A 14,878-nucleotide genomic window follows, 5' to 3' on the forward strand; every position below is an offset into this window, starting at 1 on the left:
CCAGCCACTACTGTATGCTTCCCCGAGGGACCAAATACCTCTGCCCTGAGGTAGCATAAATAATCGACCAAATCAGAGTCCAACATCAGTATCGTGCCAGGACACCGAACAGGTTCTCCCTGCACGAACTCAGACCTACTAGCGATTTTAACCCACATTGGCAGGGCAGATGACAACCCTGTGCTGAGCACTAGTCCACACTCCACGGCTAATGTCCAACCTGACTTTCTCGGTAAGTGGAAATGTACGGTACCGACACCAAATGATTCTCTAGTCTGTACAACGCTCTCCAAACTGTTCATGAGATCAGAGGATCTTGGAACCCAAAGGGTCAAGCTCAACTGTTTCTACAGATGAGAAATCTAAGGCCCTTAGCCTCCGGTGGTTGGTCTGGAGAGGTGGGGGAGACCCAGGCGTCGGCGCACCTGGCTCTGGTCCTGCTGTCTGCTCTCTCGCTGTGTGGCCTTGGCAACGATCTCATCTTGCTGGGCTTCAGGATCTAAAATAAGCAGGTTGCCTGCATGGTCCTTAAAAATCCCTTTTATGTGTTGATAGTGATGAGAAGGCACGTCTTCACCACATTGCGACGGCACACTTTCCCTCGGGGTTGCCAGAGCCCCACTGGAGGCCTCTCCCAGGCCTGCCTGCACAGCACGCCCTCCTTCATCAGCAGGCCTGCAGTCCCAAGGCTGTCAGGTGAGGAGGGCCGCACTGCCCACACACAACCCTGCACTGCCCAAGCCCGATGCCAGGGTCCCACAGTGCTAGGCCCGCGTTTCAGGAAGGACCCGAATAACCAGCTCTCCAAACGTTGAGCCTGTCACCCTGAGGTCTGAGCAGGGATATGGCTCCATGCACCCCACCCCAGCCGAAGGACAGTTTGGTCTCTACAGCTGGCTCGGCTTTTGGCAGGTCTGCAGAGGCCGTGGAGGGGAGGCCAAGGAACTCCAGTTCGCAGATCTGATGACTCACCCACAGGAGCCCAGAAGCATGAACTCTGGCCTGTCCTTCCTCTACTCTTGACTGCTTTGAGACTTTCACACCCCAAACCCCAAAGGTCAAGTCCAGAGCACTGAATAAGCCCTGAACAGCCTGGATCGTATCTCCAGGGAAGAAGTCCTGCGTACATGGAGTTCTGCATGGCTTCATTCAGGCCTCAGGAAGCCCTGACTTTTGGGGTATGAACACCACGTGAGTCAACTGCCAGTGTGCAGGAAGCTGCCCATGAGGCTGACAGTGGGGCCACATAAGCATCTAATGGTGAATCGGGCCAATGGGAATCCCTAGGGAAGTGGGAGTCAACCAGAGTGGAAAACTGGCCATCTCCAGGACCATATCCTAATGGCCAGTTTCCTCTAGGTTCTGGCCCAGGGGGCAGTGTCCCCCTGACCGCATCTGAATGTGAAAGAGGGCACTGGTAACAGGCTTCTCTTCCTTGGCACCAGCTTCTAGCTCCTTACTTAACAACTTTTTTGAGGAGATGGGAGTCCAACAACAAAAGAAAAACACGAGTCCAGAACTGGGAGCTAGCCAGGCTCACACTGCCTGGGTGGACCTTGGAACCCAGGCCACAGAGCATGTTCTGACTGCTGCTGGCATCGCCAACAATGAAGGCCCTGTCCAAAAGCCATGCGCTCATGCCGGCTATCAATGCAGAAAGAGAGACACATGCCAAGAGCTCCCTAACAGACAGACGCTGGAGGAAGGAAGTGGGCGGGAAAAGGAATGGAACCTTATGGCAGGAGGAAATATGCGAAGAGTAAGAATTTCTGAGGGTCATAATCCCATTAGAGAAACCACAGTCCACCAGAGTAGAGGAAATCATGGGAGGGGATTCTTAGGTGACACGACTCACCCAGGAATTTCCAAGAAAAGACACCTTGGCATTTGAACAGCTGGTCAAGATCTAAGAACCTGAGGATCTCAAAAGCTGGCACTCTCTTTCCCATAAAATACTATATCCAAGGCTAGGCTAGATTTCCTGGCAAATCAATGAGTGGGAAAAGACCTACTCAATGGTCCTTTCCTTCAGCAAAGTCAGGATAATATTAAGTCTCTTAGGGACAAAGTGTTAACAATATAATACACCGATCAAAAGCCAGATCTCCCCCAAGCCCCAACACCAAAAGCCAGCTCTTAAGCAAATTACTGAACTTCTTTGTGTCTGGCAATCTCATCTATAATTCTGGGATCTTAATAGTACTTATTTCATAGGATTGTTATGGGAATTTTATGTGCGAAGCATTTAGACAATGCCTGGCACATGCCAGCTCCAAACAGATGTTAACACCTGTTCTTCATATTTTGTTCACAGATGAGACCTACTACTTCTCTGTTCCTCACAGGTTGTCACAAGGATTGTCAACAACACTGCACATGCCCAGTACAAACATCATCCTTATAAGTCTCGACATAGGAGGAGGTGACCAAAGGTAAGACAGTGAGAAGGCTGAAGTCCTGAGCCCAGTGAGAAACAGGGCCCAGCACCATCACTGTGATCCCTCCTTCCATCAATACACGTGTGCGAAATACCCATCTTCAGGGAGCACCCGAAGATATAAAGGCGAAGACACAGCCTCTGCTCCAGCAGCCTACCAGCTATTGGAAGAGACCAGCGTATAAAGAAATAACTAGAACTCAAAACAAAACTTAAAGAAAAGTATAAACCAAATGCACAGTACAGTGAGTAGCAACGAATGTGTGATAACTTTGAAACAAGAGGCTTCTCAGAGGAGGTAGATTTTGAGTTGGACACTGAAGGAGAAGAAAGGCCTTAACAGGCCTCAGAAAAAGTGGAAATAAATTAGAAAATCAGAGACAGGACCTTTGTGCCCAGGGCTCATGGACTCCAGAAGAGAACCCTCGGCTCAAGGCCTTCCTTTGACTGAGAATCACTGTGCTCCCGCCCTGGGAGCTCCACAGCTCCTCAAATGCTCCTCCTCCACTGCCCACGGCACTCCTCCACCTGCCCTTCCAGGAGAGGAACAGGGGGAACAGGACACAGGGAGGGCTGTGTCCTCACTCTCCCCATACACCAAGGCCCGCTGCTCCACTGAATAGCAGGACACACCAGCATGCTAATTCCCAGTCCCTTCAACCTTCCAGTTTTATTCATTCTGGGTGTGCATTTTCCTTCTGCCCTGTGAGCTGCTGAAGCAAGGGGTCTTCTCTGCTGCATTTTAATTACTATGATGATCCATGGGGATTCTCAAGGGTTTTTGAATAATATTTTAACATTTACACATTTCCAGTCACCCTGGCCGGTTTAAATGAGGGCTGAAAAATGCAGCGTGTGAGAGGACTTGCTATGTTAAAACAATCCTCAGGCTCAGAGAAGGCTGGGGTACTCCAGTTTCCCGGGCTGTTCTACTTTCTTTGTGCCCTTAGGATTAGAACCTTCCAAACGCTTAGTCACAGTGGTGAGCGCCAGAAGCTGTGTGTGTCCAGGGAACTCCCAAGTACGGGGATGCTTTTGGAGGGTCACTGTGCTTCCCTTGGAAAGAAGGTACTGAGTAGGTTATCCAGACGTTTGCTGGAGACCATGACCTGACAAGACAAACAGACAGAGAGTCCACTCTGTTCCATGACAACCAGAGAAACAGAACAAGAGCTGGACTGGGATTTAAGCTGGAGCTGCAGCCCCGTGACTTTTCCTCTCTGGGTCTCTCTCAAAAATTAATGGCTGGGATGCATTCTCCAAGGCTTTGAGATTTAGTATGGTTTGAATCTGTGATTAGATGACCTAAGTTCCCTTCCAGCTCTGTGACATTAAAACATGAATAGTAGCAGGGCTTCAGGGGAAATGATTTAACCTCATAGTTAAACAGGCTTTGGATATGGCCACATTAGGGCTTAAGGGCCAGCTCTAACACCTAACTTTTTCTTCCTCATCTATTAAACAAGGATAAAAATAGCCTCTACTAGGAAGATTTGTCTGGAGATATGCAATGACCTAATCAGTGTAAATGAACCCAGCGCACAGCTGGCCCGTAAGAAGCGTTCAGTTAATGGAAGCTGCCATCATTAGCATTTTTCATTTACAATGGTTTCCAAACTGTTCTTCATGCTAACACGGCACCGAGTCTGGTTTCCTTTTCCCCAGCTCAACAGAGAAGACTGGTTTCTTCTAAGTGGCCCTGTGAACCAGGCAGAATAAAACTCAAATGCCAGGGCAGGTCCAGCCGTCTCGCAAGTTTAGTGCAGAGCTGTGTGTGACAGCACGGTGGAGAACACTCAGGTCAGGAACCACGTCCTCCCAAGACAGCGCCCACAGGCACAGCTCAGCCATGAGACTCAGGACCGTTCTACTAGGCTTGGTCCCGATTACCTGACATCTCCTCATTTCCCTAAACTCTCCCCTAAGAGTCTGTTCACAGGCTGTTGTTGGACCTCTGGCCCCTCACACTTCCCTGCTCAGCATCACCAGCTCTGCCTGGATCGGCTTCCACTCGGCCATGATATTTAACCAGGCCTGACTTAATAGCACACTTGCCATCTCCGTTTCCCTTGATCTTCTGCCAGTTCCAATACTGGGTATTCACAACCATTTGCTTTCTCTTCTCCAGTTGCTGGAATGTTGAGCCCTGCTGAATACTCAAGAAACAACTGACTGAGTCCTCTATACCAATTTAACTCAGCTGTCTTCCAACAGCTACCAAGCATTAGGTACTGGCTCCTCTGTGCCAGACACTGTGCTAAGCATGTTCTCTTTTAATATTCACAACAACCATGAGGGAAGAATCTGTATCCCTACTTCACCCATAGACTGAGGCTTAAAGAGGTTACACGGCTTCCTCAAAGCTGCCAACCAAGAAGTGGGAGAGAAGGAATTCAAATACAAGCCTCACTACTAGGCTCAGTCATGCTTTTATTCACCTCGTGAAAACTATGATTTCTCTGTAAGATCAATTCCTCACCTCTTCCCTTGGTGCCTATACTCTTGGGAAGATAACTGCAACAATTTACTTAGATGATTTAGATCAAACCTCCTTAACTATTTTCAACATCATGTCAAAATCTGGGGATAATTTCACCTCTTCCCACTTGAGAAGTATATCTTCTCATCTGCTGCTGCTGCTAAGTCGCTTCAGCCATGTCTGACTCTGTGCGACCCCATAGATGGCAGCCCACCAGGCTCCTCCGTCCCTGGGATTCTCCAGGCAAGAACACTGGAGTGGGTTGTCATTTCCTTCTCCAACGTGTGAAAGTGAAAAGTGAAAGTGAAGTCGCTCAGTCGTGTCCGACTCTTAGCGACCCCACGGACTGCAGCCCACCAGGCTCCTCCATCCATGGGGTTTTCCAGGCAAGAGTACCGGAGTGGGGTGCCACTGCCTTCTCCAATATCTTCTCATCTAGGATTTACCAAAGGCCGTCTCATTGCCCAATGATTTTTCTAGTCTTTATCCTTCTAGCTCTTACTATATTACTTGACACTGTTTACCAGTTGTCCCCATTCTCTCCTCCTTCCTTGGTCACAGGACTTTTTTAGACTGTCTCACAACCACCTAGAATAAAGACTACATTTCTTATCTCGGTGGCTAGGTGTAGCCACCTGACCAAGCTCTGGCCCATGGGTTGTTAGAGTGGTTTGTGCAACTTTTGAGAACCATCTTTAAAGTGCCCTTCTTCTCTTCCTTCTGGCCTGGGCTGATAGCTTAAACTTCAACAGTTGTCTTGAACTGTAAGACGGCAGAAGGAAACCGGGTCCTTGGCCACCGTGAACTGCCATCCTAGCTCTAGACTTCTTACTTCTGGACTATCTGATATAAGACAGACTGTTATTTGGGGGGTTTTGGAAGTTCAGCCTGGCTTCCAAGACACTGCATGATCCTGGCTATCTTCCCATGTTTTTCCTCTCTGCCGCTAAATGTAAGTTCTATTCTTGACATCTTCAATCTCTCTATTCTTTCCCTCAGCAACTGATTTTCTCTTACGTTATCTATCACTTCAACGTGGATGATTCATCTTTCTTGAACATCAGACCCACATTTCCAAGAGTTTATGGAATACTTCTAGCTGGATATTTTGGTAACTGAAACACCTCAAACTTAACATAATCCATAATTGGACTTATTTCCTCAAATGTGCCCCTCCTTCAATCCTCTATTTCTGTTAGTTGCACAAGACTTCCCCAGTTAACCAGGCTCAAAACCTCAGACTCATCCTTAATGCCTTCTCCTCCTCATGCACCCATATTTGGATGAATGTAAGATCCTGTTAATGCTACCTGTTTAAAACCTCTGCTATCCATGTTCTCCTTCCAGTCACTTCCTATCATCCCTCTAGTCTGAGCTCTAATTTCCTTTAAGAGATTCCTTGAGATCTCTCAACCTCAAGGTATCCCTAACTCCAGTCTCTCCCAACCGCAATCTGAGATTCTACAATTACACATACACTCAGCACTCCATATCCATGGGTTCTGCATTGGTGGATTCAACCAGTCACAGATCTAAAATACTCAGAAAGAAAAAAAAAATCCCAGAAAGTTCCAAAAAGCAAAATTTCAATTTACTATGGGCCAGCAACTACTTACCATTATTTACACTGTATCAGGAATCTGAGTAATTCAGATGATTTAAAGTATATGGGAAGCTACATGGAGCTTATATACAAAAAACTATGCCATTTTACATAAGGGACTTGAGCGTCCAGGGATTTTGCTATGTGAGGGGGAAGGAGGGGAGGGTATCCAGGAATAAATCCCCTGAGGACACCGTGATGACTGCTCTTAAAGTGTGGCTTCTATCCTGTCACCTCATTCAAAAAGCTTCAACAACACTTCACTGTCTGAGGAATACAGACCGCCATCTGAGATCCAATATTCGACGACCAGTCCTTTTGTTCCAACCACACTGGATTATTTACCGTTCTCCAAACATGCTGTCGTCTCCCACCATCTTACTGTTACTGATGCCACATCCTCTGCTTGGAAAGGCCCTCTTCTTCCTCACTTCTGCTCATCAAGTAGAATTCTCTATTTTGGGGTTCAGCTCAAATGCACTTCCTTCATAAAGCCATCTCTGATCTCTTACACTGACATAATTTATCCCTTTTTGAATTCTAAAACTACTTTTATACCACTTTAACATATTTTGAGCTTTTATGATTATTTTACATATGTCTCATGTATACATATGTAAATAAATGGCTGTCGATACATTCAGTGGAAGAAAATAGCCAGTTTATGACAGTTTTATCCAACTGTCGTATATTGTCATATCCAAACTATTGGATGCATAGCTTACAAAGCTCAAACTTATTCCATAATGGAAAGAAAAGTAAACTGCTCCAACTCAGAAATATAAATTGAAAAGATACAATAGGGCTCCTCTGATATAAGGGGTGAGAGAAGAGGAAGCTGCTGAAGATGAGGCTGAACTGTCACACTCTCTCATTTACAATTTTTGCCTTTGGGAAAAGCACCCCAATTCACTCCTTGTAATCTACCAAAAGCTGGCCTGGCCTCCCACATTAAGACGGCTGGCAGAACGCAGGTACCGGCTCAACTCTTCCCAGGGTCTTACTAAAGAGGGCCTTCTGCTAAAAGGTGTGCAAGGCACGCCTGACAAACTCAGTCCCAAGCTGCCGAAAGGAGAAGCCACGCGCCACACTGTAGAATCCCCAAAGGCTCAGAGGCTCAGAGACTGGCAGCACTGTGGATGGGGGAGCAGAGAGAGAAGCTAAAATAACATTCTTCCTCCCCTTCAAAAAGATTGAGGTCTTCATGAACTTCACACAGACCAAAATGCACAGGTCTCAGGGGTAATGACTTAACTGCATCTTAAGACCTCAGAGGTGTAGCATGTGCCAAGGACTCCCCATGTATCACTGTCTTCTGTTAATCGTGCATCTCTGTCCTAAGCTAAGTAACCACTTCACCTGGACCGAAACACTATCAGTGGATGCTGCAGAAAAGCACCACAGAGAACAATGACTTTTAGAGGTCCTGGCTACTTTCCCATTTGCTAACAAACTCGTCCACTGTTTCTCTGAGCAGGAGCATGCCCCCAGTGTTCAGGGGGGCAAAGAGTTAAACACTAGAGAGAAATAAGTGACTGTGCTAAACAAAACAGGAAGCATTGTTCTCCTATGCCAGTCTTGTATTAAGATTTCAGAAGACTTTTTCTACATTTGAAACAACTGAAATAACAGAGGAATATCTAGTTGGATAAAACTGTGATAAAACCACCTGAGTCTAGTGCCTTTATTGAGGCGGGAGGATGGGTTTTCCACTTCATGGATCTATTAAAGTTTTCTCTTGTCAGTTTTTGTCATTTCTATAGACACAACTGGCATTTCTGGAGATTCTTCACTGTGAAGGTTTGTCCTGCATGCTGAGCATTCCTGGTCACTGGGCACCAAATGCCAGTATGAACCCTTCCTCAATTAGTCATCGTGATTAATTCAATAACTCACTCAGACAACTCTTTCCAAGAGGACGGGAGCAACTCTAGCCAAAAAAAAATTATTCTTATTAATTCTTTCTATTAATTTTTAAAATCTCTGAATTTGTGGTTACATATATTTCTTATATTATTCCTAAATGCTGTGTTCCCCTTTTCTTGATCAGAAATGTTGAGATATTTTAAAAAACAGGCAAGTTTTCATTCTAATTATCAAACCTATTGCTTTTTGCTTTGTTTTTAAAATTTCGTTTCTGCTTTCTTTGTTTCTTTCTGTGTTTAACTGAAGTGTAAATGCATACCATAAAGTAGGTGACCTGTTGTATCTGCTTTTATCTTTATTAATTGCTCTCTGAAACTTTCTCCTGCTTAAGTTTTACTCTTTCTTGTTTTTAACAAATGAATTTAAGAAGAAAAACTTTATGCTGAGTACCATTTTGGCCAAATATTATCAGTGCTTAAGCAAAATATTTCTACTACCATTAATTTCTAAGTTGGAAAATGATAGAAAAGAAAAAAGATAGGCAACTCACAGACTAAATATATAATACTAATCAATAAGATAAGATGCTCAGTTTCACTGGATGAGGGAAATGCCAAATTCAGAAGTCACTTTCTTTGCTTACTATGGGGAAAAATACTAAAAAGTGATAATATTCTGTGTTGGTAAAGGTACAGGGAAAAGAACACACTCATTCACCGCTAAGTAGGGGCCAAGTGGCTCCACCAACAGCTCTAGACATGCATCTATATCTGACCTGCTAATTCTACTTTCTGTCAATGTCTTTTAGAAACACTCTTATAAACATGTAAGAATATCGGTATGGAATGTTCACAGCAGCATAATTTATAACAGAGAAGTAATACTGAAGACAACTTAAACATCCATCAGTTAATGAATAGAAAAATGAGTTATGGAAGGACTTCTCTGGTGGTCCAGTGTCTGGGACTCTGTGCTCCTAACGTGGGGGGCCCAGGCTGAGTCCCTGGTCAGCAAACTGGATCCCACACACTGCAACTAGGAGTTCCCATGTTGCAACTAAGACTCGGTACAGCCAAATATATACATATGATGAATTTCTAAATAAAATAAAACATTTTTTAAAATGAGTTATGGGCTGTTTAACAACAATTTTAAAATAATAAGGTAGACTTTTAGAACTGTGACAAAATTTATTTATGATCTATGAACAGTTTTTAAAAAAATTTACATAATAGTTTGTAAAATATGATCCTATTTTAAGTTAAAAACAAACAAAACAATTTCATATGATCACTTTTATATAAAGATAGCACATGGCCTGAAGTAAAAAATAACATACTTTCAAACTATGGTCATCTCTGGTAACTGAGTAGCAGAGAGGTGAGAAAAATCTGAGCATTTTATTTGTATTCACTTTTGTATTATTTGAAATTTTTCCTTCCAGTGAGCTAAAATGAATGTAATTTTAAAATGTAATTAAAAATAACTCCTACCCCACCCCTCACATTGTAATTTCTAGTATTATAAAGGAGGAGCTGAAAGCTCTGGTAGTCTCATTAACATGGCCTTTTTGAAAATTGATGAATTAATTCATAAAAGCTGCCTAAGATAATGACATAAGTGGAAAAGCAGGCAAAATTTAATATGTACTAATGCGCGACATCATCTGCTGACTTGCCTCACTCTGACCAATCCTAGCAGGCGTTTCTTCCAGGCTACTGAGAAATTGGCAGAGCCTATTTTCATATTTAATGTCGGCACTCCTTTGTCTGAAAGCTCTTTGAGTGATCTAAGCAGCTTGCCTGGAGGCAGGCACACTTCTCATGCTGTGGTTCAATTAAATCTGCGTCCAGCACAGCCCACTCTCAACAGTTAGACCAATATTGCAGAGCTGGAAGAAACCAAAGCAAAGGAGCATGAGATGTGAGGTCAGAAGTCCTCCTGGGTAGCTTTCCCCTGGACCTAGAGATTTCTTAACCTGAGGGCAGAAATGTCCTATCAAGGTCATTTGGCCCCACTTACGAAGTTCATCTGACTTTCCCCTTTCCTTCCTTTCAAAGGTTGAGTCGGCTGACCTTATAGTGGTTCCAGATCAGATCTTTGAAAGAAAGAATTACAATCTCATTCCTCCATGATGCTAAAGATTCTTCCCTTACTAAGAACTCCTTTCAAGGGACTTTTCTGGTGGTCCCCAGTGGTTAAGGTTTTCTGTTTCCAATGCAGAGGGTTCCGGTTTAATCCCTGATCAGGGAACTAAGATTCTACATGCCTTGCAGCCAAAAACTTACAAAATAAATTTGAAAAATTTTAAAAACAAAAAAACACCCTTTTCAAACAGAGCATTAAACTCTTTAAGGGTTAAATTTCAGTATGATTTATTACTAAACTACTAGAGCAAGTATCAGAGCTCCACCCACTCTGCAGCACTAGTCACAACAGCCAAGACATGGAAATAACCTAAATGTCCATTGCCAGATGAATGGATAAAGAAGATGTGGTATGCATATACAATGGAATACTAGTCAGCTATAAAAAAGGAGAAAATAATATCGTCTGGAGCAACATGGGTGCAACTAAAGATGCTCATACTAAGTGAAATAAGTCAGAAAGAGAAAGACAAATACCATACATCACTTAGGTGGTTGCTGCTTAGTCACTAAGTCGTGTCCAACTCTTTTGTGACCCCACGGGCTATAGCCCGCCAGTCTCCCCTGTCCATAGGACTTTCCAGGCAAGAATCCTGGGGTGGGCTGCCATTTCCTTCACCAGGGAATCTTCCCGACCCGGGATTGAACCTGAGTCTCTGGCAGGAGGATTCTATCAGGGAGCCATCTAGGGAAGCCCACATTACTCATAGATGGAATCTAAAATATGGCAAACGAACCTACAAAACAGAAGGAGACTCATGGACATACAGAACAGACTTGTAGTTGCCAAGAGGGAGCAGGGGAGGCAAGGGGTCAACTGGGAGTTTGGGGTAGACAGATGCCAACTATTACATTTAGAATGGATAAGCAACAAGGTCCTAATGTATACCTCAAGGAACTGTATTCAACATCCTATGATAAACCATAACAGTCTTACATTAAAAAAGAATGCATATATATGTATAACTGAGTCACTTTGCTCACAGCAAAGACTGACACAACATTGTAAATCAACTATACTTCAGTCAAAAAATGTGAAGAAAAAAAATAAACTCTAGGTCTAAATGTATACCAAAAGCTGTAACATTTCTAGAAGAAAATACAGAGAAAAAACATTAGTGACCTTATCCATTAAAAAAAAAGGGCAAACTGAATTTTATCAAAATCAAGAAACTTTTGTTCTTCAAAAGACACTGTTAAGGGGATAAAAAGACAAATTACAGACTAGGAGAAAATAAGATATCTCATAAAGAACTTAAATCCAAAATATATTAAAAAATCCTTACAACTCAATAATAAGAAACAACCTAACTTTTTTTAATGAGCAGAAGATCCGAACAGACCATTCATTAGATACAAGGATGCCAAAGAATCTCATTAATAGATGTTCAATACCATTAGACATTAGGAAAATGTAAATTAAAACCAGAGTGAAGTATCACTACATACCTATTTGAATGGCTAAAATTTTTAAAAACTGACAATATTAAATCTCAGGGAACATACATAGCAATTATAACTCTGATGGGACGTAAAATAGTAGAACCATTCTGGAAAATGGTTTGGCATTTCCTTATAAACCTAAGCATATATTTATAAAGCACCCAGCAGTTTCATTTCTAGTGTTTACCTCAGAGAAATGAAAACTATGTTCACAGAAATGCCTGTATGCAAATGTTTACAGTAACTTTATTTGCAACTGCCAAAAACTGAAAATGGCCCAAATGGCCCTCAACCAGAGAATGGATAAATTGTTGTACATCCATTCAATGGAATACTACTCAGAAATGAAAAGGAACAGGTTACTAATACATGCAACAACAAGGATGAGTCCCAGTGAATTATGGTGAAAGGGCCAGACTCAAAAGGGTACTGGAATATTGTGATTTATAGGAAATATATACTTGGTCATTCAGATGACCAAAATATATTTCTCAGCTATATTTGGCCTTTATTCATAGTTCCTAGCTCACATCTCCCAAAACAAAAGGAATTTTCTGATTAAGATATTAATGAAGGTGACTTCTGGATCCTACCCCAGGGTGGGGGATGGTTGTCAGGGGAATCAGTCATGTGATTAGAGGGTTGAACGTTTGGTCCCATCCTGATTTCCTGAGGAAGGGAGAAGGTGTCTGAGGTTCAATCAATGCCATTGGAGGATGATTCAGTTAATCATGCCTGGGCAATGAAGTTTCTATTAAAACCAAAAAAGACAGCTTTTCAGTCGGTCCCACTTTTTCCAACAGCTTCCATGCTAGGGAAACCAGAACACTTCTGCATGCCAGCAGGCCCAGGCCCAAGCTCGAGAAGGACAGAAGCTCTATTCACTGGGACCTTGCCCTATGTACCCCTTCATGTGGCTGTTGCTTTGTATCCTTTAATATCCTTTAATGATAAATTGGTAATCTGGTGAGTGTGTGGGTTTCCCTCAGTTCTGTGAGGCATGAGGCATTTAATCTTTGATTTATAGCCAGTCAGTCAGAAGTCCAGGTAACAACCTGGACTTGGAACTGGCATCCTGAGCTGGAGGGGGTCACTGGAGCCTCCAATGTGTAGCCAGTTGGTCAGATGCACAGACCTGGGCTTATGATCTGCATCTGAAGTGGAGGGCAGTCTCATGGGACTGAGCCTCTTAAGTTGGAGTCTCAGAGACCCCAGTGACATCAGAGAATTGCTTCTTGATATGGGGAAGCCTACACAACTACACACACACACACACACACACACACACACACACACACACACACATACACACACACACAGGAACTGGGTCTGGGAACCTTTTGTAGGTATGTACTACAAGACCCCATTCATACAATGTTCTGGAAAAGGCAAAAATCATAGGGACAGACATTGGAGCTGAGACTGTAAGGGAGGGGCAGGACTGACAACAAAGGGATGCAGAACCTTCTGGTGAGGAAACCATGCTTTATCTTAACTGTGGTGGCAGCAAACAACTGTCTTTGCCAAAACTCACGAAACTGCATACAAAAAGGCTGAATTTTACTGTTTCTGAATAACTTTAAAAAAAAAAAAAAAAGCTCCAAATGGAAACCATAAAAACAAATCAAAACAAAACTACTATGAAAACAACCCAAACTTATGCACTTAAGGAGAAACCTTTTACACAGGACTGTTAAAAATAAGGTCTGCAGTATCAGACACATCCACACACGTTCTCTTAGCCACCGCTACCCTGACAGGCCTTGTAGAGGGTACTGTCAAAGACGCCACTGCATCCCCCGCTCTTACCTGCGCCCTGGGCTGTCAGAGGGTGGAAGGAGGCACTGACAGCGCCTGTGAAGGGCCCCAGGCCGGTGGGCTACAGGGAGCTGCGAGAGGCCGTGGGGGCTCCTTCACAGCAGTGGGAATCGCACCACCCTTTTTGTTCTTCCTTAGGAGACAGAGGTCGTCACAAACGCTCCAGCGGGGCACACTCACTCCGGTGGGGACCACAAGCACGCCGCCTGGCCCGTTCTCAGTCCTGCAGCCCTCACCCCTCACAGAGGAAGCTGGATTTCACAGAGGCGATGAAAGTAGGCCAAGGCAACTGAGCACTCCAGTTACTGGTGGCAGCCAATCACGGGCCCCTCCCCAGGAGTGGCTCGCTCTGAGGTCAGGCCTCAAAGCAGAGTCTGTGCCGTCAGCCTGAACCCAAGGGGAATGACTTGTTGGGCCTGTTTTTCCACCACAGGAACTTGAGGATTTGTGATTTGAGACCCCAAATCAATCTCGGCCACAAGGCTGCCAGCCTCCCCTCCCTCGGCACTCACCTAGTCTGACCTGACCTTTTCCTTGCTTCACATGCTCAAAGGTGACAAGTCCACTCCAGCCCGGGGTATTAAAATGAAAGGCCATAATACACCCACCACCCAGAATGGCCTGAAACCCAACTCGCCCAGCCCAAGGAACACCATTGTCTCCTTCGGCCCTTTCGGAGCTGTTTCTGCCAGGACGGGGGTGGGGGCTCTACCTTTTGTCTTTCCATCCACGGACACCAGCTTCTTTGTCTCTGCTGTCAGCAGCAGCTCATAAGGGTGTTCATCTTCCTCCTTGGCTGCGCTCCCCTGAATCCAGGGTCTCATGGCCAAGACCTGAGAGAGAAAGCACGTACTTCTCAGGCAGGGGGCTAACACCCAGACAGGCTATATCAAATAAATTTGAGATTATCAGCTCCTTTTTCTTCAGAGAGGAAGAGAGGAGGGAAAGAGAAGGTAAGTAAGTCAAGTGTCACAGGGAATTACAACTGCTCTCCTGGCTACACATCTGGGTCTCAAATCTCAGTGGCCTTTGATTAAAACACTTCCCTTTCCTTCCTTCATTTCATCTTTCAAGATGCCATAAAT

General features: G+C 44.2%; 1 protein-coding gene across 4 annotated transcripts in view; it reads right to left on the bottom strand.

Annotated features, from left to right (window-relative positions):
* ANKS1A (ankyrin repeat and sterile alpha motif domain containing 1A) overlaps positions 1–14,878 on the bottom strand; it is a 168,744-nt gene that overhangs the window by 60,144 nt on the left and 93,722 nt on the right. For all 4 annotated transcript variants that reach the window (XM_040249062.1, XM_040249061.1, XM_040249060.1 and 1 more), the window contains one exon: positions 14,506–14,626. In XM_040249062.1, the coding sequence (XP_040104996.1) occupies positions 14,506–14,626 (121 nt within the window). The remainder of the gene's footprint in view (positions 1–14,505; positions 14,627–14,878) is intronic.

Source organism: Oryx dammah, unplaced genomic scaffold (genome assembly GCF_014754425.2).
Source record: "Oryx dammah isolate SB20612 unplaced genomic scaffold, SCBI_Odam_1.1 HiC_scaffold_11, whole genome shotgun sequence".
Taxonomy (NCBI): domain Eukaryota; kingdom Metazoa; phylum Chordata; class Mammalia; order Artiodactyla; family Bovidae; genus Oryx; species Oryx dammah.